General features: G+C 42.2%; 8 protein-coding genes and 1 non-coding gene across 9 annotated transcripts; 4 read left to right on the top strand and 5 right to left on the bottom strand.

The window, feature by feature from the left end:
* Positions 1-235: 235 nt before the first annotated feature.
* Positions 236-1,650, bottom strand: BCR41DRAFT_347618 (WD repeat-containing protein pop3). The gene is made up of 4 exons (XM_022023132.1): positions 1,435-1,650; positions 1,281-1,329; positions 951-1,165; positions 236-846 (listed from the first exon to the last, which is right to left on the bottom strand). The coding sequence occupies exons 1-4, from the start codon at positions 1,599-1,601 to the stop codon at positions 240-242; spliced, it is 1,038 nt and encodes a 345-aa protein (XP_021884372.1). The 5' UTR covers positions 1,602-1,650; the 3' UTR covers positions 236-239.
* A 205-nt stretch (positions 1,651-1,855) lies between these two features.
* On the top strand, positions 1,856-3,628 carry BCR41DRAFT_376836 (COP9 signalosome complex subunit 4-like protein; the record flags this gene model as incomplete). The annotated part of the gene is made up of 5 exons (XM_022027071.1): positions 1,856-2,179; positions 2,298-2,401; positions 2,558-2,824; positions 2,929-3,383; positions 3,507-3,628. 5 exons carry the CDS (start codon positions 1,856-1,858, stop codon positions 3,626-3,628), a joined length of 1,272 nt encoding a protein of 423 aa, XP_021884371.1.
* A 78-nt stretch (positions 3,629-3,706) lies between these two features.
* Positions 3,707-5,261, bottom strand: BCR41DRAFT_202676 (hypothetical protein). The gene is made up of 4 exons (XM_022019897.1): positions 5,191-5,261; positions 4,979-5,078; positions 4,704-4,790; positions 3,707-4,611 (listed from the first exon to the last, which is right to left on the bottom strand). The coding sequence occupies exons 2-4, from the start codon at positions 5,002-5,004 to the stop codon at positions 3,786-3,788; spliced, it is 939 nt and encodes a 312-aa protein (XP_021884370.1). The 5' UTR covers positions 5,005-5,078; positions 5,191-5,261; the 3' UTR covers positions 3,707-3,785.
* Positions 5,262-6,751: 1,490 nt separating this feature from the next.
* Positions 6,752-9,021, bottom strand: BCR41DRAFT_347616 (carotenoid oxygenase). The gene is made up of 5 exons (XM_022023131.1): positions 8,784-9,021; positions 8,372-8,676; positions 8,253-8,280; positions 7,945-8,156; positions 6,752-7,813 (listed from the first exon to the last, which is right to left on the bottom strand). Exons 1-5 carry the CDS (start codon positions 8,929-8,931, stop codon positions 6,854-6,856), a joined length of 1,653 nt encoding a protein of 550 aa, XP_021884369.1. The 5' UTR covers positions 8,932-9,021; the 3' UTR covers positions 6,752-6,853.
* A 483-nt stretch (positions 9,022-9,504) lies between these two features.
* Positions 9,505-9,732, bottom strand: BCR41DRAFT_281844 (hypothetical protein; the record flags this gene model as incomplete). The annotated part of the gene is made up of 1 exon (XM_022020240.1): positions 9,505-9,732. A coding segment is annotated over one exon (228 nt), but the record flags the coding sequence as incomplete, so codon positions are not given.
* Positions 9,733-10,756: 1,024 nt separating this feature from the next.
* On the bottom strand, positions 10,757-12,354 carry BCR41DRAFT_202637 (hypothetical protein). Its single transcript, XM_022019896.1, has 3 exons — positions 11,805-12,354; positions 11,212-11,631; positions 10,757-11,077 (listed from the first exon to the last, which is right to left on the bottom strand). Exons 1-2 carry the CDS (start codon positions 12,211-12,213, stop codon positions 11,216-11,218), a joined length of 825 nt encoding a protein of 274 aa, XP_021884367.1. The 5' UTR covers positions 12,214-12,354; the 3' UTR covers positions 10,757-11,077; positions 11,212-11,215.
* A 2,042-nt stretch (positions 12,355-14,396) lies between these two features.
* On the top strand, positions 14,397-15,133 carry BCR41DRAFT_393218 (hypothetical protein; the record flags this gene model as incomplete). The annotated part of the gene is made up of 3 exons (XM_022028533.1): positions 14,397-14,622; positions 14,729-14,876; positions 14,974-15,133. The coding sequence occupies 3 exons, from the start codon at positions 14,397-14,399 to the stop codon at positions 15,131-15,133; spliced, it is 534 nt and encodes a 177-aa protein (XP_021884366.1).
* A 312-nt stretch (positions 15,134-15,445) lies between these two features.
* BCR41DRAFT_393217 (hypothetical protein) lies at positions 15,446-16,371 on the top strand (the record flags this gene model as incomplete). The annotated part of the gene is made up of 4 exons (XM_022028532.1): positions 15,446-15,493; positions 15,577-15,685; positions 15,830-16,035; positions 16,276-16,371. 4 exons carry the CDS (start codon positions 15,446-15,448, stop codon positions 16,369-16,371), a joined length of 459 nt encoding a protein of 152 aa, XP_021884365.1.
* A 3,162-nt stretch (positions 16,372-19,533) lies between these two features.
* On the top strand, positions 19,534-19,605 carry BCR41DRAFT_t37. Its single transcript has one exon. It is a non-coding gene; the product is annotated as a tRNA-Cys (tRNA).
* Positions 19,606-25,406: the final 5,801 nt, after the last annotated feature.

Genomic DNA, 25,406 nt, shown 5'->3' with positions numbered 1-25,406 from the left:
CATCCTATTACCGGCCCAAACTAGGCTTACAGCAGTCCGCTGACAACTGCCCGATTCAGAAACTAACACTGAATAGATTACTTTTGTAGTCATCAAAATCTTAAAAAAAATTTAATGGGATTATCTGCAGCCTTGAGCAGTGAATTTAATATTAAATTCCTTTCCTTGTCACTTTGTGCAGTCACCCGTTGCTCTTTTTCTTTTTTTTCTTTTTTTTTTAACTTCTTTATTTACTGTTTTTACATAGAGAGATCATTGAGCGCAACACAGACTGCTGCTTTTTGATGCCCATTATATTGCCGAATGGTATCTCCAGAGGAAAGCTCCCATAACCTGGCAACATGATCGGACGAGGCTGTGACTAGATAGGCAGAATCCGCAGAAAACGCACAATCCCACACCCAACGCTGGTGGCCCACCAAAGTCCTTTCCAACTCGAACGAATAATTATCCGTTTTCCAAATCTTCACAGTACTATCTGCAGAGCAGGTCGCCAAGTGCTTCACATCCGGACTAAGGACACATTTGAGGATGTACTTGTTGTGCGCTGCAAACTTAGTAATCGGTTGTAAATCAGTGAACTCACGAGTATGAGCCATTTTCCAGACATAACAGTTGCCTTTATTGTTAGCGGCAACTAAGGAAGAGCCATCGTTCGCAACCGTAACTGAACGTATGGGCACATCCTCTTCTGGAACCAGTTCATGTGTACAAGAGCTCTCACCCAGATCCCATAGTTTGATACTTCCATTCTGATCGCATGAGATGAGCTCGCCTTGGTTCGGGTGAATGACGACGTCATTGACTGGCGCTTTATGATCGAAATTCCGCTGTGGATCGGGACAACTAAAGAACATGGCGCGATCAATGGTGTAAATGTCAGTCCTCAACCATGTTTATCCTTTTCTATTTAGTAAAAGGGTTGCTCCATGCTTTAAATATGTTTTTACCGAATATCCCAGATTTTTAGCGTATGGTCTTCACTTGCTGTTACCATCCATTTACCTTCACAGTGGAAAGCAACAGCAGTTACGTTACTGGTATGGCCTTTGAAAGAGAGAATAGGGTTGGGATGCGCACTATTGATGTCGTAGAGGCGGACGTGTTGATTACTTGCTGCCGCTAGATACTGTTTGTCGGGAGATATTGCTAATTTGTTCACTTGCTAATGTAATCCGAGGAACGAAGATAATCACCATATTACAATAAGTAATAAAGAAAAAGAAGAGGACTAGAAACATAAAAATTTCCTCTTCGAATACTATTTCAGGTTGACGTACTGCATCTGGATGCTGGATTGTTCTAGAGCATACTCCGCTCAATGCTTCCCTAGAATGAGTAACGATTCGAGCAGATACAACAAGAGAGACAATAGCGTTAGTTGTTAAGGCAAATATGCGACGCAGCGCAATGCATTATATACTGTTGTGCTACCAGAAACGAATGACATGATCATAGCCGGCGGTTACTAAGATGACAGAATGCGAATCATGTTGTTGCGGTTGTTGTTGCTGCTGAGGGTGACCATGACCTGGAATTGGATTGCCATGGTGTTGTCCCTTGACGTGTCCATGAGTTGTATGCGTTCTTGTTGTAGGCATCCTGGAGTCTATGTAGTGTATGTTAAATGTAATCTTCTATGGAGCGAAGTTTTAAAAAAGAGAGAAAAAAAGCGTACCTTTCTCCTCACGTCAGTCAATGTGGGGGTTCACAGTCACCATGGGCCTATTGGGACTTGGCCACCTTACTCGCGTCTTCATTCACTTTTATACCTCCATTGCCACCATTTTCTCCTCTTCTTTTTTCTTTCTTCCTCTTCTACTTTTTTAACACAGCAGCACCATTTCTTTTCAACATGGACTTTGAAGCTCAATTGGCTGCCATCACGCAGGTTACAAACCAAAAGGACAAGATCAAGGGTTACCAAGACTTGCTTGCATCTATCCTTCAAACCACAACTGCTGATGAAACTCACCAGACTGTTACGCGCCAGCGCCTTGAGCAATACATCACTGCTGCCACTGAAGACTCTGTCGGCCTAGTCATATCGCGTCAGGTCCTCTCAGACTTTACAGCTGCAGTCGACGCTACCGCCAATCTCTCTGCAGAGAATAAGAAGGCAGTCTATAGCCATGCTCTCGAGAAAGTTCAGGGTAGAGTCGTATCGTTTGAAGAACAGGTATTTAAATTCATCGTTTTCAGAAATGACCTTTCGAAAGCAAAGATCTACTCTGATTTTTCTTTGATCACTCTACTAACGAGCATGAATACATATACTCCTTGCTACGTCATGTTAGGTATCAGCAATTAGAACCCATTTGGCTAGCATTTATGAAGACGAAGAAGAGTGGGCAGAAGCTGCCCAAGTTCTCATGGGCATTCCACTGGATTCTGGCCATCGGTAAGGAAATGACGATAGAAAATCAACGGGACATCTTTAATGAGAAACGATATTAGGTGTTTGTGCGAGACAAATAGCGACTGCGCCATCACAGAGGTGGAATTTTATATTTGGAAATTTATGCTCTTCCTCTTTTTTATCTCCTCGGCAACCTAGTATTATCCCTAATGAATATAAAGTCGGCATATACATTCGCATCGTGCGTTTGCTACTTGAGGATGATGAGGCTGTCAGCGCAGAAGCTTACTTGAATCGCGCTTCGGTATTAATGCGTGAAACCAAGGATCTCGCACTTCAGCTTACGTTCAAGCTTTCCCAGGCCAGGATCTCGGATTTCAAGAACAAGTTCCTCGAAGCTAGCTCACGTTACCACGAGATCAGCTATATCCAAGAAGTTGACTATGAGGAACGTATGCAGATTTTGTAAGTGCACGCAGGAAACATATTTTCGGATGGTATTAGTATGTCATCTCTATCTCCTAGCTACAAGGGAGCTTATTTCAGATCTTTTTTTTACCCATCGGCAGATCTGCTGCTGTTGTATGTGCAGTATTGGCTCCCGCAGGACCGCAGCGATCACGGATGCTTGCGACGCTCTATAAAGATGATCGTTCTCAGCGCCTTCCACATTTCTCAATCCTGGAAAAGATGTATCTGGATCGTGTCCTTCGAAGCAACGAGGTCTCAGAGTTTGCCAGCACACTAAAGCAACATCAAAAGGCTCTCCTTTCCGACAATACCACGGTCTTGGACCGCGCTGTCATAGAGCACAACCTACTATCTGCATCAAAGATATATAATAACATCTCATTCGAAGAGCTGAGCGCATTGCTTGGAGTAACACCAGAGCAAGCAGAAGCAAGAGCCAGTAAGATGATGGGCGAAGGAAGAATGTCAGGCAGCATTGACCAAATTGAGCGGCTTATCTTTTTCGATCGCACCCATGGCGCTAAGCTGCGGCTTGGCGCTGGAGCCAAAGGAGGTGCAGGAACAGGTAAGAGCGGTGGTGCTGCAAGTAGTTCTGGCGGAGTAGCTGCTGGTTCAACTGGCGCAGCCATCAGTGCTATTGATGAGGATGGAGACCAGGATATGAGTGGGCATGAAGCACCGATGTTGTCGACGTTGTGGGATGCAAGTATCCAAGACCTGTGTGGCCATGTTGAAGAGTTGGTAGGCATTATTGGTGCCAAATACCCTGATTATGTGGCAAGCAAAATCGCCATGTAGATGTCAGAGGCTTATTGAGTAGGCAAGCCATGTTGCTTCAATCAGGATTCATTAAGACTGTAAGCAATAAAAAAAGCAATTCGCGAATCTCCTTAGATTAGTGGACCAACTTCTTACGACAGAGAATTAAATTTATTACCATACAATGGTTGGACTATTACGGTTCATGTACATATTGTATCATCTCCATCGATGAATTCGGCCGATTATTTGGGTGTTTAGGAGAGTCAGCCCGAGGATTGCCGTGGAATCCCATTGCAAAGCCGGATTCGCGCAAGGCAATTCTCTCTTCACTGTCATCGCTAGTGTTCCGCGTCAAGACGGGGTGTTGATTTGTTCTAAATAAACCGTCACTTAGGGACTTGCGCCAGCTAGACTGTTCTTTGCCTTGATTTGATGTAGTATCCACATTTTCCACAGTAGTAGAAGTCAATAAAGCTGTATCCTGTGCCAGCGCTTTTGTGTCCACCAAGTCCATATCCAGGTAAAACTCTTTGAGTAATGTTTCTGTGTCCTTGAATCTCTGTTCATGCCCTTGGAGATGTCGAAGGATTTTTGCGTGCGCTTCCACCTGGTCTCGAAGCGCCAAGAACTCTCCATGGTGAATTTGCTGCTGCAAGGAGTATACATTATTTGCGTTCCCATCAGAGGCAGCTTTGGTATTACTGAACTGAGTCATATACTGCTGCTCTAGCACTATATTGCTACTGTCGCTACTATCAGTGTTTCCAGGTAAATATGGCAGTGGTACTTGTTGCCGATCTTGTAATGGTAGATCGGCGCTAGAAGAGGCTCTACGACCCAAAGATATATAACTTGAACCGCCTTTTATGCCATCCTCCATTCTAGGGATGCCTTCACTATCCCGACAGTAGTAGTTTCCACTGCTATCCCGTTTCCAGTTGCCATATATATTTGCGATCATCGCCTTCGTCCTGGACCGCAGCATGTACTTTTGAATGATACCAAAAGGGGACATGCGTCTAATGGCAGCAATCAGATGGTCACTCTATTAGCAATTTTCTCCTTATGCGAAGATCATTTCCAAAAAAAAGTTTCAAATATGAGAGCTTACCTACTGCCGAAAAGCATATAAAACACACCAAAGACCAGAGAGAACAGACCCCCCCAGGAGGAGAACGCATCTGGAGCGCTTACCAGCCTAAAAATGCATTTAGAATGATTTTAAAGACATATTTGGGTAGTTGCTGATTAATCAGGCATATCCACCTCCGTCCACTACCACTACCATTTATCTCTCTCTCTCTTTTTTTTTTTTTTTTTTTTTTTTTTTTAATCTGGTGAAAGATGCATTGCCCCTGACTGATTAATCTGAAAAACAACACTTACAAGACCTGTCTACTGGCAAGCTCCATGGTTGGAATTACAAGTGCAATCCAAGTCTGGTTGAACTGATAAAAACCCTCGACGGTGGAAGTGACCAGGTAATCTACCATAGAATCATTGTAGACCCCAAAGAGCCCCCAGATATCATTCCTCAAAACCTTGATTGTCTGAGGAACCGCATAGACATACATGTTGACGCTATTTTCAATCCCTACATGAAAGTTTCGTCGCAGTTCAGGATCCGCAGCTTTGTTACGTCCTTGAATCAATGTCCTATTCTTGTATATGTTAAGTTCTTTCTTCGTGAAAAAAAAGGGTAGATGGTTTTCATATTTGAATATTTGAGGAACGTAATCATTGCATGAAGTGTAATACAACCCTCTATAAAGGACATTAGTAAATAGATTGCAGCCCACCTCTTGGCATTAAGAACATGAAGAAATGTGTACCCTGTAAAAAATTAATGAAAGATATTAATCCCTTTTTCCTTTCATGGTACTTAAAAAAAAGGAAAAAAAAAAATAATACTAATAATAAGGTTAGTCATTTACCGCTGCACCAGGTTCGTGGGCGAAGAAATTAAATGAAACAATGCCACCGTGAGTAGCGGCGTTCCAAGTACTGTTCTGGCACGACATGATGATCATACTGTCATGATCATCAGCACAGGGAGTCAAAACCGACATCCCCGTGGGGATTGTTGGGTCGTGAAGATTGATACGTGTATAATTCATTCCGTGAGGGATTGCTTGCAATCGAGCGTTATGCAAACAAAAGATTACATCCGGTATTCGAACTTCATGATGGTTTTCATCCATGTAGACGTTGGAATTTTGAAGAACATAGTCTCTTTTAACCACCACGCTGATACGGTTGTGGGCATAGTAACCTAGCCCACTGACTTTATTGAGAGATATGTGTAAGTGAATATAAGCAGAGAATAGCGACCATTAATGTGGCAAGCATGCATCCATTTAGTCCGGATAAAATGTTTTAGACATAATCCATTACCAGCAGCAAGCAGTACAATCCAATACGCAATGGAGAAGGCAATTGGATCAGATGATCGTCTGATTGCCATAGCTTTTATCGTTGACTAATGCTTCGTTTTTGTTGTTAAATGAAATAAAGGTGTATTTACACAAGGATAAGGATTGACTTGAAAGATAGGAAACTGGTGTAAAAAAAAAAAAAAAAAAAAAAAAAGAACGATGTAAAAATCAAGCCGATCTGAGATGGCATTCAGGGGTTTAAGTGGCGGTGCATGTTACATGCGCCTGCGGACTGACAGTTGTCGGTAGGAATGCACCAATTATTCATGTACAGTAAAAATATGTGAAAATACATGTATTTGTACAAAAGTGCTCTCAAATTAAAAAAAAAAAAAAAAAAAAAAAAAAAAAGCCCGAGAAGTAATAATAATCAAAGCAGCTGTCCAATTTGAGCTTGTAGCCTTCTTCCCTTCAACGCTGAAATGCAAGCGTGGACTAGCTTCGTGGACATTACTAAGCAGGGGACCGGTTTTACTTATATCATCTCAGTAGGGGCGGAAACTGCTATCAAGAAGCAATACCGTCTTAAAAAAGAGAGATTAACAGAAAAAGAGGCTACATACCATACAATGCTTGGCATGGAAGCAGTTTATGAGTGCTTACACGCCTTAGTCCAATTGTAGCTTTATTCGATGAGGGCATCTTATGACAAGTACTACTGAAGTTGGTGTAACAAAGGCTTCTCCATTTCGTTGCCTGGACAAGAGCTACTTTTAGTTCATAAGTTCTGAAATTCATTTATTTTTTGTCCCAATTTCATGAAGCATCAACTTAATTTAAGGCTAATATAACCCCGAGGCCTTTTTAAATAAGTCCTATCCCTATTTTAAAGCTTCGCTTTGACTAAGCTTGGTGGTGTATGACTACTTGGGATAAAGAGCTCTGGCGTGAATGTTCCATGGAAGCCATATGGAACATGATGCTTCAGGCCAATGGTCGCTAACAATTCCATAGTCTGTGCGTCCAATACTGCAAAGTCTGTCGTCTGCTTCTTTGGATTATACACCTGCACTACCACAAATCCATCATCTTCAGCCCTTATATCTTCTTTTCCTACAACAGCATAGCCCCCACGAGGAATGAAGCACGGTTCGCCTGTCACGCCTCCACTTTGCCAAAATTTAGTACCTCTACCGTATAAGTCGTGCTTCAGTACTGCTGTAAAGTAATGAGGGCGCTTCGGATCACTCGATGCCATCATGTAAGTATAGCGTGTGTCCAGTCCATGGCGGTAAGGATGTACTGCTGGAAATTCAACCGAGGCTGGGTGTAGCACAGTCTGATATACAAGTGGGCCGTTACTGTTATTGCCGGTTACTGGAGTTGTAGAGCCTGCATCATTGATATCACTGAATCGAACCTTAAATCCCATCAATAGTCCTGGTGCTTTGGACGCATTACTGAGCCAGAGATTGTTCTCGAACTTCATGGTGAATTTTTTGCCCAAACAGACAGCTGTAAGATCTAATCCTACAACGCGATCATCCTCCACAATCTCCTGAACATTTCCAAAGTGGAAAATGTGACAGGGTTCAGGGATATCAGCTTCAATCCATTGACGACCTCCAAGGATCTGATCCGCCACTTGGGATGTGCGAGCGATGATAACAAGCCGACAGGGCAGATGATCGTAGTATCGCATCGCATCGCCAGGAGAAGAGATGCCAAGAAAGAACTTATAGGCCTCCGCTGTTGATACGTTCACAAAAGGGGTGATTTGAACAATGTAGAAATGTTTACTCAGGAGCAAGTCATGTGCGTAATTAAGCTGAGGAATATGGAAAGTCTATAGTAAAAGGGATGTTTACGGAGGAATGTAAGTACATCAGGTGAAGTCAAGAGTCTGGGTGTTTTTCATATTCAAGACCTGATGAAAAAAAGATAGATAGACGTCCGCTTCACATGACCCGTGCTTACCTGTAGGCTCTTGGCAACCCATTGACGGCCATATTCGTTAATTTGAAGAGAGGGAAGTCGATTGACACCAGGTTTGGCAGACATGGTCACTAGGCGGTCAAGTAACGGATCATAACGGAAATGAGCCCCGAGAACTTTGAGTTCCAATGTACCTCCAAGGTCTTCTTCGCCAATAGTCTCTAGTGTTGTAGGATCCAAGCAGTAAGGAAGGCCTATTTTGAGAGCAAGATGGGATGGAGACCAAAGCAAAAACGCGTTAGAATTCAGTTTAATGCTTCAAAAAAAAAAAAAAAAAAAAAAGATTTTACCTGTCTCATGTGCACTAAGAACTTTGCCCTATTAAAGGCATATGGGCGTGTTAAACCCTCTCATTCTAAATGGAAACGGAGTTTTTATAAAAAAATCGGAAAAGGAGCAAATTGCCTACCTCCCACATGTACACGTTGGTGTTGGATGGATTTCTGAACGTAAGAACAGTTGAGCTCTTTTCCCAGCCAATCTTCGATTTGATCAACGCTGCAACGTTTGACTTAAAGCTGTTAGGATCAGTCCCCATTTGACCCCTAAAGATCATTCGTCTGACGGCTTGTTCTTTCACTCGATGACGGGATTGAACGAAGCGCGAGTTGAAGTGCACATGCCCGTTACCGGGAAAGGACAATGCTACGACAAGACCATCGCCGTCAATTGGATGTGTCAACTTTGTGGAGCCAACACTATCATTTCCAGGACCTAGGGCAGTAAGGTATTGATATTCAAGTGTAAGGATGTGATGAAAGTCAACTTTTTCATGATGACTATTACATGTACAAATTGAAAAACAGTAAGATATATTGTACCATTGCGGAAGAAGGTACCGACCAAATCATGAGGCAAGGTTCCCTTGACGTCGACCTCAGGTACCCAGTAGGCTATCTGCTCTTTGGTCTGTGTCTTCCAGCCTGTAGCTGCCTGTTCTGGTGTGAAGTCTGGGTGAGGATGTCCCATCGTCTCTATTGTTGCTATTGCCGTTAATGTTGATTGATGAATGAATCAATGAATCAATGATTAACTGACAGTGTGTACAGATGAAAGAGGTCTCACAAGCACATGAACACACTTCCGTTTTTGGTTGCAGGATTTTTGTTGTGAAAAAACCTTATACATGTTTGTCCGAATGATTGTCTTTATTTCTGAATGCTTTTTACTATGAGCAGACCATACTCTGCGGAGAATGTTCTCATTCAAAAAAAAAAAAAAAAGGGCTGAAAGGTGGGGCGTCTACCTGTTATGTGACCACCACCAAAGCCCACCGGCCGCCACTGCTGTCAGAGATGCGACAAGCAACGATGCTGACACCGTAGAAGAAGAGGAAGAAGAGCGCTTGCGAAGGGAATGTTGTTCCGAATTTGAGCAATGGTCATCGAAAGGCTGTACTGTCTGGTTCCGCTCCATTCGTCGTTCTCTCCACCATAGATAACGTTGTTCCTTGGACGGCATGCTCTTTGATATCGTAGCTTTCGCCTTTTGCATTTCCATTGCTGACAATGGCCGTGTCTGTGTCCTAAACTCGCGCTCAAATTCAACTTCCACCAACAACCACTTGTGGTCACTTGCAGAGTAATCATGGTTCCCAATTGATTGACTTACGCACCTGAGATTCATCAACAGTGTATAATCGAGCTTAGCCTTTAAGAGACCAAAGAAATTGGGGTTATGGAATGTCAGATCATCTCGAGCAGACCATGGGTCATAAAATCCTGGATTACGAGCCTGATGTAGAACCAAGGGAGTAAAACCAGACCAAAGACGCTTTGTGGAAAAGAATGGAAACATCGTGCTGAGATGTGAGAGTAAGAAAGGCGGCTGTGGGTCCACAAAGACTGTTGTAGAGGCGGTATTAGAATCTGAAGTAAAAGAGGCTGTTGTTGTCATTCTGTTAGTGGTCGTTATATTGGCGTAAGTATTGTCGTTATGGCGATCATTAGAGTATAGCATGTCATTATCAAGTTGTTTCATAAATGAGTCCTCATAGCTCTCTTCCTCCTCTTCAAAAACTACATCGTCATTATCACAATCATCCTCATCATCATCATATTCTAATGGGATCCCGCGATCTTCTTCCGTTACGTTTAGCATTTTTTCCAATCCAATAGCTGGCGCTTGGGTCTGTGTAGGCGTTGGTGGGATAAGTCTTAAGGTTGGTGATGGTGTAGAGGGCGTGGAGGGTGAACCATGGCCGTGTACACTTCCAGAAGCTCTGGCATCACTTTGGTGTCCATTCAACGAGCTATCCACACTATCCTCATACTCATCATCGCTATCATGGTACCGTCGCTGATATCGTCGACTCGGGGCTGTTAAAGGCGATGACCAGTTCGAGGACGATGAGATGCATTCATTTCTGTCGATCAAACTAGCTTCTAATGCGGCCATGTCGGAAAATTGTGATCTATTGACGATTACAATATTATCATCGTCATCAGAATTACTCCAGTTGCTCTTCATTTCATTCCCTTGTCCATGTACAATATCAGTTCTACATGACAGACGACTAAGTTGCTCTGCTACATCTCCAGCTGTAGATGAGTCAATATTTGGTGTGGAAATAAATCTGTCACGCAATAGCTGTTGCTGCCGTGCTTGTTTGATATAATCAAGTCCTGCGCCCACAATGCTTTTGAGCCATTGGGTGTACTTCCTATCTGCGGACCAGATGAATCTGTTTGCTCCCTTGCTTTGTCGGAGAGTAGCACTTGTGTCTGAGCCTGTGTCTGCACCTAGACCCAAAATACCAAATCGTCTCAGCCATGTCCAGCCTCCTGTTGCCAATGCCAGGTTAAACTCTCCATCCTCGACATGCCAGCTCCAAAGGTTTTGGTCCCACCATTCAGCTTCTTGTTGGCCAATGGAGCCCACCCTGTACCGATCTGTAGAGATGGATTTAGCAAGACGGGCAACCGAATGTGAAATAGTATTGAGGTCTCCGAAGAGAATCTGATAAGGATATTTGTCTGCATAGAGAGCCGAATCCGCCAGGATGTCACTCAACGCAGAAATACGGCCTATTATTCCTGTGAAGACTTCGAGATGTGCGCAGTAACAGAGTAATGGTCCTGAAGGCGTCTGAACATCGGCAACAATCGTAAAGCGCCTATTAAAGGGCAGAGAATAGCAGTAGCAACAGCGATAATAAAAAGAAAGAGAAGGAAAAAAAAAAAAAAAAAAAAAAAAATTAACATATAGAATACTAGAAAAAAGTAAGTAAGCGTTGTGTATACCTATCACCTTTTTACCTTCCTATCCGTGGCTCGTTAAGCTTTAACCCATCCTTTTCCCATTCATAAGCATGATGGACATGATCTAAAGCTCTGAATCCATTGATGGGCCACTTGGATAGGATAGCATTGCCGTGAACCCCCCCTCCTTGATCACGATCTTTTCGTCCTGGATGTTCAAGCTCCCAAAATTCAGGCACGAAGCCTCCATAAAGACCCTGTGACTTGCAGATCTCCAGAAAATGATCTCGCTCATGACCAGATCGATGACAGCCAATATCGATTTCTTGGATACAGAGGATGTCTGCGTCGAGCTCTTTTAAAGTGGCGAGGATTTCTGCGGGCTTGTAATTGCGTTCAATATTCCATTGAAGACAACGAATGGGTCGTTGCTTCTCATGCTCAATCCCTGCTGCTGCATCCGATGCTCCTGAAACCCAAAAATAACGGAGCACAAGTGTGGAACAAAAAATTGTGTGAGCAAATGGATATACTTACTACTAACGTCCTTCATAACGAGCCCACTGTCTCAATTGTGCATTATTTTCTTCCAAGAATAACAGTAGTAATAAAACAAATACGCTAAATATGCACTATGGATACCTTCTATTCGAGTAGATGATCCGGATTGACCGCTTTCATGTTGTGTCTTGGCTAGCGTTCGTTCCTCAAAAATGGCTCCTCCCCTGAGATCTGGTATTGGTGTGGATGGGGAGAAGCTAGAATGGACACCTGTGGAAGAGTAGGAAAAGGCTAAAGGAGAAGTCGAAGGAGAAGAAAGGGAATCACAATCAATGCCTATAGAAACAGTAGCAATAGGTTGAGATTGATCGAGCGCTTTCGGCCTGCAGTCATAGATCAAGAGTTCGCCAGGTCGAGGACTGGGCACCGGAACTGTCCTCTTAGTTTTGGATGCACTGGCTTTAGTTGTAGTGGTTGTAGTAATTGTTTCTGGCAGAGTAAAATGAGTGTTTTTTTGCTGTTGGCATGAAGTATCCATGGATGCATGCATGAATGTCAATTTGCTTGCGGTGTAAGCGACAGTGAATAAAAGGATCAGCTATGAGAAGAAATAAATGAATGAATGAATGAATCAAAGAATCAATGAAGAATGAATCAATGAATGAAGAACGAAGAATGAAGAATGAAGAATGAGGACTAAAGAATAAAGAATAAACAAGTATGAAAAGAGAAATTAAGGGAACGGCAGGGGAGAGCGACTCACAGCCAATAGCCTTATCAGGATCTTTTAGGGCATTCTTAAAGGCTGTGCCTCCTTTCATTCAATTCCATGATCTCAGCTCATACCACAACAACACACGAATCGATGAGCAGCGATAATAAGGGAAGAGAGAGAGCGCTCGTGCGAACCCATTGACAAAATGCTCAGTTGTCCCCAGATATTCTTTCGATATTTGGACCGGCCCTCATTCTGCGTTTCTCGCACTTGGAGGTCCACTTGCCTAACTATCATATGCTAGTCACGTTATCCCTTCGTCCATAAGAAGGGCAAATTACCAGCAATCCATTGTCTCGAAATTTTATTTCGACCGAAAACTAAACTGTCATGGTGCTATCCTGGCTTCTTTATTTTTGCAAATAAAAAAACTCATGAAGACTTTCGCATGACCCTAGCATCCGCTTGGGGGCCCATTGTATCGTTTATTTATTGACTGGTGTAATATAGTAGTGATAATATTCGCCGCTGTAGTATCGACTTGAAAGGAGGGCTATCCGAGTTGATTCATTCTACCGCACCATGGAGCTTGACTAACTTGATCTTTCCCTGTACAACTCGGCGAGACTCGATTGTCACATCGTTTGCTTCCTCGTCTTCTTGCGCTCCCTTGATATATCTGAGTTGGTATACACTGCTAATAGAGTTTGTTGGGCCTGTCGAAACCAGAGGGAACCACAACAACATATCATACCAACGTGATACATATATCTATGTTGGAGTGAATGGTGAAATGCCTGTGTGTGATTCAGATGTAATGGACATTTACGGCGAAAGAAAGTATTGAGAGAATGTGAGCGATTATGAGAGCAAGGAAGAAGGGTTTTGTATCCCTTTTCAAGTCTTTGGCAACAGAGCATGAGTAGCAGTTGTGATCACAAGTTTATTTTGGTCAGTCCGCATAACAATGGTCATAGTGTTAAGGCCTTGTCTTCCATGCACGGCATTGTATTATTGTTGTTTTCAGACCTGGCACCAACCATGCAAGGCATTTTTTTTTCTGAGGGTTCCTTGTGTTAAACATCCAGGCAGAAAGCTTAAAAGACATTTAGCCACGCCAACGGTGAAAAAAAAATGTATGTGAGTTATGCTTGTTTGTTGTCTACACAGACCTTCTTACATCATGGGTTTTTTTTTATTGTTTCGAAAATATTTGGCAAATCTTGTTTCCTTTTTTGTTCATCAATCACTATCAGTTGTGTGTACACGAACATGCACCAGGCTATTGAATAAACAGCTGAAGCGTCTCTTTGATTTCTGCACATGTAGAAACACTTTTTGCATTGCGGCGCTTTTTTGTTTTCTAGGCAATTCCAATGAAGCCTCCAGAAGAAATAAACAAATTTTATTTGGCGATCACTCCACAATCATACCATAGTTATAACAATCCCTTGGAAAGGAACTCAAACGCGTCGGTATTAATCCCGCTTCTGCTCTTCCTCCATCCACAAGGCGCTGTGCAATATCACCATTAACAAGGTGCCGTCCACTAAGAAAGGATGCTTTGATACGAACACCTTCGAGAGAAATTCTCGGAACGGAGTTTGGACTCGTCCTCAAGTCATACCGCGCATCCAGAAGGGCCTTCGAGAAGTCCACACCCTGAGCGCCCAGGACAAGAATCAGCTGGCCACAGGCCTTGGCTCTGTCTTCGATGTCTGTCTGTGTGCATATGAAGCGGACCCATGCATAGGATGCCATAATGTATCCCAAGACTCTGATTTTTTTGCGTACGAACGAGTCTACATCCTAGTGTGACCCCTTCCACGCCGTAGACGGAAGTTTGGGTTTATGACGTGGATAGTGTTATCCAAGCACTAAACCTGCCATCACACAAACATCTGGTGTTATTCTGTGCCATCGCAGGCAATGATTACTCAAAGAACCTCGAGACGTTGGGCCCGATTAATAATCTTCGATTAGCTCGAAAGGTTGCGTGGAACAAGAGCTACAGTAAAATGCTTCGAGATTACCTTAGGAAAGCTAGTAAGATGTTGGGAAGGAACGTAGCCTCTGAAGAAGACCGTTTCAAAATAGCTCTCCGCGTTTTACTTCGGGCCATCAAACGTCGGCCCAAGCATTACCATCGAACAATGAGTTCGATAACTTCAAGCAGCGTCTACTCAATGGAAAGGACCTTCGCCACAGAATGGCTCAACAAAGGCGATCGCAACGCCGTAGAACGTAAGAAAGCTCAAGCTATAGTTTTGATCTTGAAACCAAACGTCCCCGGTACTAATCGTTGGCCCCTTTCCTGGATATTGTAGGGACGCACCATCATTCTATATAGCGAAAGGACCACATAGAAACCAGTTCCGGCTCATCTTTTCCGACAAGTTGAGCATATTGAATGGACGCACAGTTGATATCAGTACCTGCCGTCAGCACGATAGGCGAGGCCTTAAGCATCCACCACGTCGGAGAAAGGCAAAAAAGAAGTAATGGAAAATACAAAAGCGGAAGCACAAAGGCAAGAAGCCTCACAGGGCTAAAAAAGAAGGTGCACCAATTAAGAACTTCAAGGATGCTACGAAGGTCGATCACAGCTACAGCTATCAAGGCCTTAACAATTGGATCCCTCAAGGCTTCTATGGCAAGAATAGGCGGACTGGACGCAGATGAAAGAAATAATATTGCAAGCCAAATCCGAGGGACAGTTGTTGTCCTTAACCGACTACGTCGCTATGCATACTGAGCGATTACCCTGGACATTGAGAGGGTCATGCGGCTACCAAGGGCAGCAAGGTCGGGAGGCACTGGACGAGGTCTTGGATAGCACTGACTATTCCTTCCGTCTCGCCACTCTTCTTTTAAGTGGCCAAGGTGGCCCCAATTCAGCTTAGGCGAGGGCAAAAAACAAGGAAGGGCGGTAGAAACACCTCACTATCTCCTCACTTATGAACATTTCCACTGAACTTTCCCAATTAAGGAAGTAGACATCACATTGGGGGACGTGCAAGACTTCGAGCCCAAAAAGATCTCATTTCCAAGAGCATCAGAGCTATTAATGAGCCAAGTACAGGCATCTTTAAGGCAGCACTACAGGAACGCAGTGGTATAACCTTGTGTATGGTATTTTCATGCAATCAAATGCTCTTTATTCATACTCTTTTTTTTTTTTTTTTTTTTTTTTTCTAGTTTGATGTCGAGAAAACTAACGAAGATATGAGCGACATTGAGTTTTTTTTGCGGGAGAACAAAAAAGTGAAAAATATTCAGACTTCCCTACGTCCTCCTGGTCACCCGAGTATGTGTATCTGTCTGAACACGCCCTAGTTGACACCCTCTGGGCGAACGGAGAGACAGCGGCAGTCTGACGTAGATGAAGAAAATCCCAGTCAGGGATTGGAGCTTTCTTAGGAATTTCTCAACACGACGTATTCAAAGACAGCCGGTGAAGGCCTGACAGGTGAAGGCTACGCAAACATAAATTGGAAGAGGAGCTCCAAACTGCTTGAAAACGTCGAGCTCATATTCAACGAACCAGGGCGATGCCCATCCGCAAACACCACAACTATTGCCGGATGCGATTCTGGTATTGTTAACGCCCTTACGTTTTCCTCGCTGGACCCTCACAACCCTAACTTGCGGCAAACGGTAAAGGCGAGAAGCAGGTTCTTGTATCTTCCCGCCCTCCGCTTCAGTCACCTGTTGAACTAAAGGAAGCGTGAAAAGGAATGATTGAGGTGGAGAGCGCCATCCCCTGTATTTGCAAGGGATACATACAATGAGTACTTTCAATGGATGAACGAGGAGCCCCAGACACAGACAGGATCAAAGAATTTGGATGTGCTTCAAGAGTTCTACGAGTCCAGATGGCACCTAAAAAAAAAATAGGACTTACGAAAGGCTCAACGAGCTACGTTCGACTATGCGGTGCAGCGAGTGTTGAAGCTGCTCGGGGGGAAAGGAGCGCTTGTCGTCGGCCTATGATCCTTTGAAAGTAGTAAAGGAGTTCCCAGTAAGCATACTGCTATAACGAGACACCTTGTCACACGGGTATGACTTTTTTTAAAAAAAAATAAGAAAAGCTGGAAAGCCATAGAACTCTTGCTGATAAACGACTGCACTTCGCTGTAAGGGCACACAAATTTTACTCCAGCGCCCGCTGTCCCCGACCCCTCTGCGATAACTTTTTAGAGGCGGTATACCCTCGCTCTAAATATTGCCGGGCATGTAAGGTATTCTTCGACCGTGACGCATTAGGGGCGGAAAACATTGCAAGAACCGGTCTTGCTCAAATTGAGGGGCGAGATTGGATGACAATTTAGCGGACGGATAGGTATAAGATAGTACGGGCAGCAAAGAATAGAATGAGTTACCGAGAGTGCAGCGATCAAGCTGAGTTTTCACCTCAGTGACACTGCTATAAGCACGATCTCTGGTAAAATGTTAGGGGTCTTTCGAAACCCACCTGTGCCATATTCAGTTTTTAAAGGGCTATTTTGTGTATCATCAATAGGTTTTTTTTTTTTTTTTTTTTTTTTTTTTTGATAACAAGGACCCTCAGGGTCATGGGATTTATTTTCTACACTCTATGAACAAAATGCTCCAGAAACTATAGTCAATAAACAGCTATTACTGCACAAACGACAAGAGCCGCTGTATCCATGATTTCATAAACCCTGACCGCCGTGGTTGGTACTCAAAGTCCACCTTTCCGACGTGGCCTGTTGCGCAACACGACAAATTATCCGCTATCCATAGTCATCAAAAACTTCATTCCACCTAGCCGCTCCATCACGTCCAGTTTGGTTTTCCCAAGGTAACTGTCCCGGACTCGGTCATCCGCGATCTTGTAGATCTCTTTCACATTCAGCCTCTGTCTTTGTCTGAGGGAAGGGACAAGGAAATCATTGCTACTACGTCTGTGCTCCCCAACACAGTTGCGTCCTCTAGCGCGTTTGCTCATAGCAGTGATTCCACGAGCCTTTTCCCATTCAACGGTGACTTTACACCGTTTGTTCCAGATTTCTGTACGACCGAATTCTTCTATGGCCTTGACGAAGCGCCCTGCCATATATGTAGCTATCCTTGTTGTTGTCTTGAAGCCAACTTTCCAACTCTGAGCAATGGACTTGGGCGTAAGTCCATGGTAAATGCCCTGCACAGACCAATCTGGTGTGTGCTCTATCTCTTCCTCATCCTCATCATCGCCGTTCCTATCACCATGGCGTCGTACTTCTCGCACACCATCGATATGCATCTCCAGAGTCCCCCAAATGTAGTCCTCCTCTGCCGCAGTAAAAGTTGGCTCTTTTGTCCTTGGTGGGTCTACACCTCTCTCTCTGGCCCTTTGTGCTTGCTCCTGCACTGCTTTCAACTCTTTCCTCCATGTCCTCTCCCCTATCACATTCACATTTTGGATTATCTCCTTCCACTTCTCGGCCCGAGTCTCCATCGTCCCTGGACATCTCCAGATGTGCGATGTGTCTTCATCCTCTGTCCCACACACTCTGCAGTTGCCGTCTTCGTAAAGGTCCGGCCTCCAGTGTCTCATATATGACTGTGTAGGCAACATTCCATGGAGTTTCTTGATCCTGTGCGCTCGCTTTTGGCAGTCCGCTGGGCTGGTGAAGAGTCCTTTTGGTAGGTTGCTATCATGAACAATGTTCATAGTAGCTCGCCAATCAATTTTTGTCCAATCCTTAACATGCTCCTGCGTCCTGTTCTGAGCGATCCACGTGTGATGTGTACGAGTTGTTGACTGTAACTTAAGGATCTGCCTTAAGTCATCTTCCGCTGGTACACCGTTGAACTTTGCATGGCAGTACATGTCATTATGCTCCGTTATGTTGATATCCCATAGCTCGCCATAATGTCCATGTTTTGCTGCTTCGTCCGCTTCTTCGTTCCCTCTGTTGCCGGCATGTCCTTTGACCCACTCGACGTGACTTCCGATCCTTGTTGAATAAATGCGTTGTGTATAGCTGCCCACTGCATACGGTGATCTAATACGTTGTCGCAACGTGCTATCCACTCTGCCTCGGACCAATGCTCGGAATTGAGTCACAACTGCGCTGTTATCAAGTCGGATTGTCATAGCTTTGTATCGTGGGCTGATAATGGAAATGTCATACTTAGTCTTTTTTTTTTTTTTTTTTTTTTTTTTTTTTTTGATAACAAGAACCCTCAGGGTCATGGGATTTATTTTCTATGGAAATGTCATAGAGTCCTCGCCAAAAAGTCATAAACTGGATATATTTTTCAGGCTTTTAAATTGAATAGAATACTTCCATTTTTAAAATTCGTACAAACTTCAAAGTTTTAATTTTTACGGATCTGTTATCAACAAGATATTCCTCTATTCTCTTTCACAATCAAACATGCTTCCAGTATCTGGCGTAAGATCCACTGTTTCAACAGTACGAGTAAAGTAGGTTGGCAATGAGGATGAGGTTGTCCATTCCCAGCAAATTCTAGTATTTTTAATCAAGAACGACGATTGAATTGATGGCATCCAATCATTCATTCTATTCAAAAAGTATATGAATTTCTGTCTTGGTGCGTAATTTTTTTGTTCTTCAAATTCTAATTCAAATTGAGTATTTTAAAATATATCCAGTTTATGACTTTTTGGCGAGGACTCTACTTAGTCTTTCAGTGTTATTTTGAGTACCCGTGAATTTTTTTGTTATGCACCTTTTACTATTGCACGTGATCTTTATGCAATTATCAATATGCTAGTATCCCCTCTCCTGTCGTAAATGACGCCTATTCATTTACCTAAATATGTATTTCCTTTCAATTTATTTATTTCCTATCATCCTATTTTCTACCATTTTTAAATAGTATTTAAGTAGCTTTTTCCTTCACTGCAAAAACGGCATCTCTCTTCTTATTATCGATGCCCTTTTGCAGGTGAGTTTATCTTCATTATTCTCATTATGAATTCTCAGAAAATTAGCAGTTATTAAAGATCTCTCTTCTTATTATCGATGCCCTTTTGCAGCATCCTCAAAATCATTCAAAGCATTACTTAGGATCACTATCGTATCCCGAAACCACGAGGCTCTTGCCCAATTCTTCATTTTTCATCATTACCTACTAGTTTCCAGAGATCACTAGTAGATGCTCTACAACACTCCCAGAATCGCAGGATTAGCTCAGCGGCAGAGCAGCCGACTGCAGATCGGCAGGTCTCCGGTTCAAATCCGGAATTCTGCTATTCATCCTTTTTGTTGTAAGATCTTATCTTAGATGAAGTTATTTGTACGGGGTCTTTATTTCAGTCTTTAATACCACTGCCAGGAAGCCTTCCACGACCCAAGCTCCGATACCCAAGCATCAAATATTGACCAGAATATTTATCTTATCAAAGTCGTACGTAGCCTAGAATGGATGTTGATATTCTTTATGGGATTCTGGGACTAAATAAAGAATGGAAAAAGATATTTGCACGGGCCCGTACACCTCTTATTTGCACGGGGGCCGTACAAATATTTAAAAAATCTAGGATTAATCTATTTGGCAGCCTAGTTGCTAAATATTATTTGGCAGCCCATTGCCAAATATAATCAACTTTCAAGACTCTCTTTGGCAGCCTACCCAGCGTTATTTGGCCTCTAACTATTTTTTTTTTTTTTTTTTTTTTCATTCCTAGGAACCGTATATGTGTATAACGCTCATACTTTAAATTAATAAAGCTTCCATCTTCTACGTCATGGTTATGTGTAGTGACATTGTCTTGTCTCATTGAAAACTAATGACTTTTTTTTCAAGTAGGTCGCTCATACAGTTTTGGAGGTGCCATTTGGAGATCAATGCCTATGAGAGGTTTTCGCTCGGAGCAAACGCGTCTCACCTGCTACCTAGACGTCTTCAATAAATCATTCCTTAACCGTGTACATTGAAGGCTGTTTTGTGAAGATGTCATCGCCGCTGCCCTTAGTACCTCCGGTGGCATTAGCTGTGCAAGGCAATGTATCCACAGAACGCTGCCTGTTTTACCACTAATGTTATGACCCTGTTATCAAAAAAAAAAAAAAAAGTAATGTATTTGGCAGCCCAGCTGCCACCCAAGAGTGCGAAGTTAAGTGGCAGCCCCCAGAAGTAGGCTGCCAAATAGAGGCAAAAATTACTATAATTGGTATGGGCTGCCAAATAGATTAATCCAAAAATCTATTTGCACTGCCCCGTACACACCTTATTTACACCGCTCCCCCCGTGCAAATAAAAAAAAATTATTTGCACGGGGGTCTTTTTTTTTATTTGTACGGGGTCTTTATTTCAGCCCTAAACACCATAACCAGGAAGCCTTCCACGACACAGGCTTAGATCTAGAGCCGCTGCCTAAGCATCAAATACTGATCAGAATATCTTATCAAGTTCGTATGTAGCTCAGAGTAGATGTTGGCATTCTTTATGCGACTGGGACTAAATACAGAATCACAAATGATTTATCTATAATTGAAATATACTATGCAGCTTTACTTTGCACTTTTGTTGGTTGCATTGTTATGGTTCCCCGATGCTTTCTTTCATTTAACGCGTGCATACATCTTAGGTATTTCCGTACACTATTAAGCACACAACGATGAATTCAGTTATTAGGAATCTCTAACGTGTAGTTTGTGTCGGTAGATGTACAACCAATCATACTACCATACTCATTGCTATGATGCATAGCGCGCCATGTTACTGCTCTCTTTCTTTTCTCTTAGATGTCCTTATCTCTGTCGTCCTTTATTAAGAACTCAAGCGCCCTCGGTACTATTTTGTTTATCAAATTCATCAAAATACAATGGGTAGACCTCAGCTTATTTTGTGGAATATCTATCTTCTTATCCGATATTACTTGTCTTTTGATAGTTGGTGACAGTTCGCACTCAAAGCCGAACGTGCCACAATCACCCATATCTCTATATCTAAGTGGCTAAAATACTTTAATAGCATAACCGTGACTAATAGTGATAGAAAAGAGACATTAATATTCTTTTTTGTTATTGAAATATGCCAGGGTCATAATAAGTAACGAGAACGAAAGAAAGATGTCTTTATTATGATCCAGGGATCTTCGTTAAATAAAAAGGGTAAAAACCTTAGCTATAGTAAAAACCCATATAAATGACTGCTAATCGCAATAATCCTTAGTTTTGTCTCATTACATTCCAAGTTTATTATCATAGCCAACTTACCTTGGTTCGTCTTTAGCACGCAGTATTGCATACTCAGCAGCACATGTAGATGCTCACTGCGTCTAAAGGACCAGCTTCATATTGTACAATCACTTGAAATGGTAATGAAGAGAAGCACTGTCTTCAATCTTATTTCTTGCCGTTTTCCCTCAGCCTGTACTGCCCAAAAACTTCAGTGATTATCCACATTGGCCTCATTAATAAAAGTGTAAGTTTCCATCTTGGTTGATGAAGTATTTTTGTATGTCACAAATGAGCTGTTTTTCAGAGATTCAAAATAAAAAAATAATAAATAGCTCACTTTGACCAGACTTTCTTTCGAGTAACTGTAGAGCGGAATAGAGCATGAAAAATATTTTACAGATAGTAAGCAGTAGAAAAGTAAGTGAGAATAAGATATGAGTCCACACACCCATGGGGTATTTATTCATTTTCTGGTAGAGGGACTTATGCCAGGTAACTACGTATCTATCTGTAGGATGACAAAGGTTCGTTCTAAAAAATTCATATCAAAGATTTATCGCGTCTTTGTGTGGCGCGTTATTGCCACTAATTTCTACTGCTAATCTTTTTAGCGCATTAGTAATTTTTTTCTATCATAATATTGCATGCTGTGGAATATGCAACAGAGCGCGATGAGTATCGCAGCTCCCACGGCGCTGCAACTTCCAACAGTAATAATTCCAGACTCCCATCTACTCTAGACTCACCTTCGCTTATTCCCTCCGAAATAAAAAGCTAGAATCATGTAGTCTGTAGGATACATGTTGCTGCCCGTAGATGAAATAAAGACTCCGTGCAAGTAATTTTTTTTTTTTTTTATTTGCACGGGGGGAATGTAAATAAGGTGGATACGGGGCAGTGCAAATACCTTTTACATCCGCTAGACTTAAACAAAAGTTTTCTTTGGATGAAGTTAGTTGCACGGTCCTGTACATAGTTTATTCACACTGCCTCCCCATGGTTATTATTTCAGTCTTTCAAGTAAAAGCCCACCTTCAATTGGTGGGCTTTCTCTAAATAAAAACGCCAATAGATAGGAAGCATTAAGATCGCATAAATACATTGATGCGTCTCTAACCATTACTGTCACTAGATTGTAGCAGGATATCATGATCGAAAAGATACATTGATCCATAGTGGTGAATCTTTTTTTATTGAATGTCAATAAGCGGAACTTATTATCTTCGATTTAAAATAACTCTTCACATAGCTACAAAAAAGCATTCGTCAGGAAGCGTAAAACCTACTTGAATAGGTTATACTTCGGTGCCTGCTAGCGGCCCCAGGCGGAGCGAGCTCGCTGGGGTCTGAAATGAATGACTTTACCTGTAGCACTAAGGGTATCGACATTCCATAAAAAACACCCCCGTGCAAATAATTTTTTTATGATGAGAATTTATTTGCACAGGGGCCGAACGAATAAGGCGTGTACAGACCCGTGCAAATAACTTTATCCATAGTAATCTTCTAGGGCCGCCACACACTTGGGTGGCCAAATGATGGAGTTAGTTGCACGACCCTGTACACATCTTATTCACACTGCCCCCTGTACGAATAATTTTTTTTTTTTTTTTTTTTTTTTTTTTCAGTCTTTCGATTATAACCTACCTTTAATTGGTGGGCTTCCTCTAATTAAAAATATCAATAGACAGCAAGCATTAGGGTCGCCTAAATATGTTGATGTGCCTCACTGGATTGAAGCTGAATGTCACGATCAAAAAGCTTGGTGGACCTTTTTTTGTTAGATGTCTGCAAATTCAACAGGAGTCCCTATGCTTCTTATCAACACAGGTTTGTCCTTAGTAAACGAGATACGAGAGTTATTATAGATACTACAAGAAATAGAGGTCAAATAACCCAGGTTGCAAAGCATGAGGGTGTTCCTTGACAGCTGGGCTACTAGAGAGAGTCTTCAAAGTTGATTATATTTGGCACCTGGCTGCCAAGTAGGTTAACCCTTTACACAATTAGAAAAAATAGACTCTTAGGTAGAGAACTTTATCCAGAGATCTGAGTCTGAAGAGAAAGAGGCTGATGTTTTGGTACTGGAAGAAAACGGGCTGAAACAGCACAATCCTGTTGTACAAACAGCGCGAGCCTGAAAGAAAAGCACAAGGCTTGATCTTTTTGTCCTTGATGTAAAAAAAATACCCACAGTCGTCTACAACCATAGCAGGCTTCTTCTTTTTTCCCATTGGCATTTCCATTTCCATTCTCAGGGAACCTTCCGTATCACCTCTAAAGAGACACTCATTACCACGAATAGTTGACAGATTAACTTTACTTGCTTAATTTTGCCTCAAAAAGCGGCCATGTACTTTACGTCTTTGCCTCTGCACTCTCTTCATTACAATATTGTCTACATAGTCAAGGCCAACTTCTGCTCCCATATCCAGGCTTCTATATCTCCATATCTTAAAGATCTTAAAGATCAATAATCATCACCTGCGACAACAAGCAACACTGATGCTAAGACTGCACTAGATCCTTCGCTTGCCACTGTTTGAGTTTAGTGAAAGAGGACTTGCCCTGAATTAGCAATACTGAAGTTCATATTTCCTGGATACCTTGACTTATTGGATGTTACGACTTATTGGATGCTATTTGAAAGGACAGGAACTTAAGATAAAGAATTGATTAAATTGGAGATAAAACGATTACGAAAAGAGCTAGACAAAAAATAAGGCAAAGACAAGAGCCAAGACATACTGAGGGAAAGTGTATTTAAAAAAATAGATGAAGAACTAAGCGTGTTACGATTACGAGTAATCAGAAATAGTAGCAGTCAAAGGAAAGAAAGATATCTTTATTCTGATTCAGGGGTCTTCTTTAAATAAAAAGGGGTAAAGATAGTAGAACCCATATAAATGACCGCTAACCACAACATAATTCCCTCCAGACAAGTGTCCTGGTAAGAGCGAGTACTTAAGAAGCTTGAAAGGAAAATATATAGAAATCCTCCTAGTAGGATAGTTAGTATTGAATGAAAGTATAAAGAAACCTCCTTGCTTGATTAAATATGAGTTATGTAATTTCTTTGAAGGAAAATAAATAAACCCTTCAGCATCTGCATTTCTTTTTGATGCGATCATGCAAAACGGTAAAAATAATAAGACCTTAAATTTGATTTGATAGTGAGGAAAACGTTCAGATGGTTTTGTGCATAAACTAAAGCCTACCGAGTTACTGGAGATGTGTTTTGCACGTGACCGTAAAATTTCACAAATGCCGTTGTGTCACCTGAATTAACCTTATTTCGCGCTCCCTTTCTTTTTTTTTTTTTTCTATATTACCTAATTGGTAAAAGAAAGCGTTAAGATCGGCCCTAATCCTATGATCCAAATCGAAAAGCCATACATAGGGTGGATGAGTAGTCAATACCACGGTGTTGACTTGTGGAAAAGCCGCTATTTCTTCCCCAAAATCACCATACTTCAGGTATTGCTCTCAGAACCCGAACCTGAGTCGCTGTAGGGGCTGCTGACAACCTTTTCGGGTTTAATGACCGTTATTATTGCCGCAAATCCACTAATAGTGCTCTTGCTTCGCTTTCGACACATAGCAGCGGCCTTTTTTATGGTTGTTGTACAATAGTTTTGTTAAAGGATCTAGTGTTATCTTAACAAATTTTGGATACTACTGGGAAGCAAGAGTCCAGTGAATTTGAGTGGGGTAATGAAGAACTAGCGAATAGAATAGGCGTGCTAGTCTACTTTAACGAATGGAGAGCCGGGTTTGAGTATATTTTCCACCTTACTCGCAATAGAGAGTGGAATAATAAGTAATGGCGATGGTAGCGAAGACAATGATAGCTTTTTGGCATAAAGT

The sequence above is a fragment of the Lobosporangium transversale genome, assembly GCF_002105155.1.
Source record: "Lobosporangium transversale strain NRRL 3116 chromosome Unknown BCR41scaffold_6, whole genome shotgun sequence".
Taxonomy (NCBI): Eukaryota; Fungi; Mortierellomycota; class Mortierellomycetes; order Mortierellales; family Mortierellaceae; genus Lobosporangium; species Lobosporangium transversale.
This window is presented reverse-complemented; position numbering and strand designations above follow the sequence as displayed.

What these genes read in the sequence shown, in the direction of transcription:
- BCR41DRAFT_202637 (XM_022019896.1), bottom strand. Translation starts at nt 12,213, where the DNA reads ATGCATGCATCCATGGATACTTCATGCCAACAGCAAAAAAACACTCAT. An exon ending in ATCATCTACTCGAATAGAAG is followed by an intron (nt 11,632 to 11,804) that starts GTATCCATAGTG and finishes TTTGGGTTTCAG; the next exon opens with GAGCATCGGATGCAGCAGCA.
- BCR41DRAFT_347618 (XM_022023132.1), bottom strand. Translation starts at nt 1,601, where the DNA reads ATGCCTACAACAAGAACGCATACAACTCATGGACACGTCAAGGGACAA. An exon ending in GATCATGTCATTCGTTTCTG is followed by an intron (nt 1,330 to 1,434) that starts GTAGCACAACAG and finishes TACTCATTCTAG; the next exon opens with GGAAGCATTGAGCGGAGTAT. An exon ending in CTAAAAATCTGGGATATTCG is followed by an intron (nt 847 to 950) that starts GTAAAAACATAT and finishes CATGTTCTTTAG; the next exon opens with TTGTCCCGATCCACAGCGGA.
- BCR41DRAFT_202676 (XM_022019897.1), bottom strand. Translation starts at nt 5,004, where the DNA reads ATGGAGCTTGCCAGTAGACAGGTCTT. An exon ending in CTTGCCAGTAGACAGGTCTT is followed by an intron (nt 4,791 to 4,978) that starts GTAAGTGTTGTT and finishes ATGCATTTTTAG; the next exon opens with GCTGGTAAGCGCTCCAGATG. An exon ending in TATATGCTTTTCGGCAGTAG is followed by an intron (nt 4,612 to 4,703) that starts GTAAGCTCTCAT and finishes TGCTGCCATTAG; the next exon opens with ACGCATGTCCCCTTTTGGTA.
- BCR41DRAFT_347616 (XM_022023131.1), bottom strand. Translation starts at nt 8,931, where the DNA reads ATGGGACATCCTCACCCAGACTTCACACCAGAACAGGCAGCTACAGGC. An exon ending in CCAACGTGTACATGTGGGAG is followed by an intron (nt 8,281 to 8,371) that starts GTAGGCAATTTG and finishes TGCCTTTAATAG; the next exon opens with GGCAAAGTTCTTAGTGCACA. An exon ending in TCTTAGTGCACATGAGACAG is followed by an intron (nt 8,157 to 8,252) that starts GTAAAATCTTTT and finishes CTCTCAAAATAG; the next exon opens with GCCTTCCTTACTGCTTGGAT.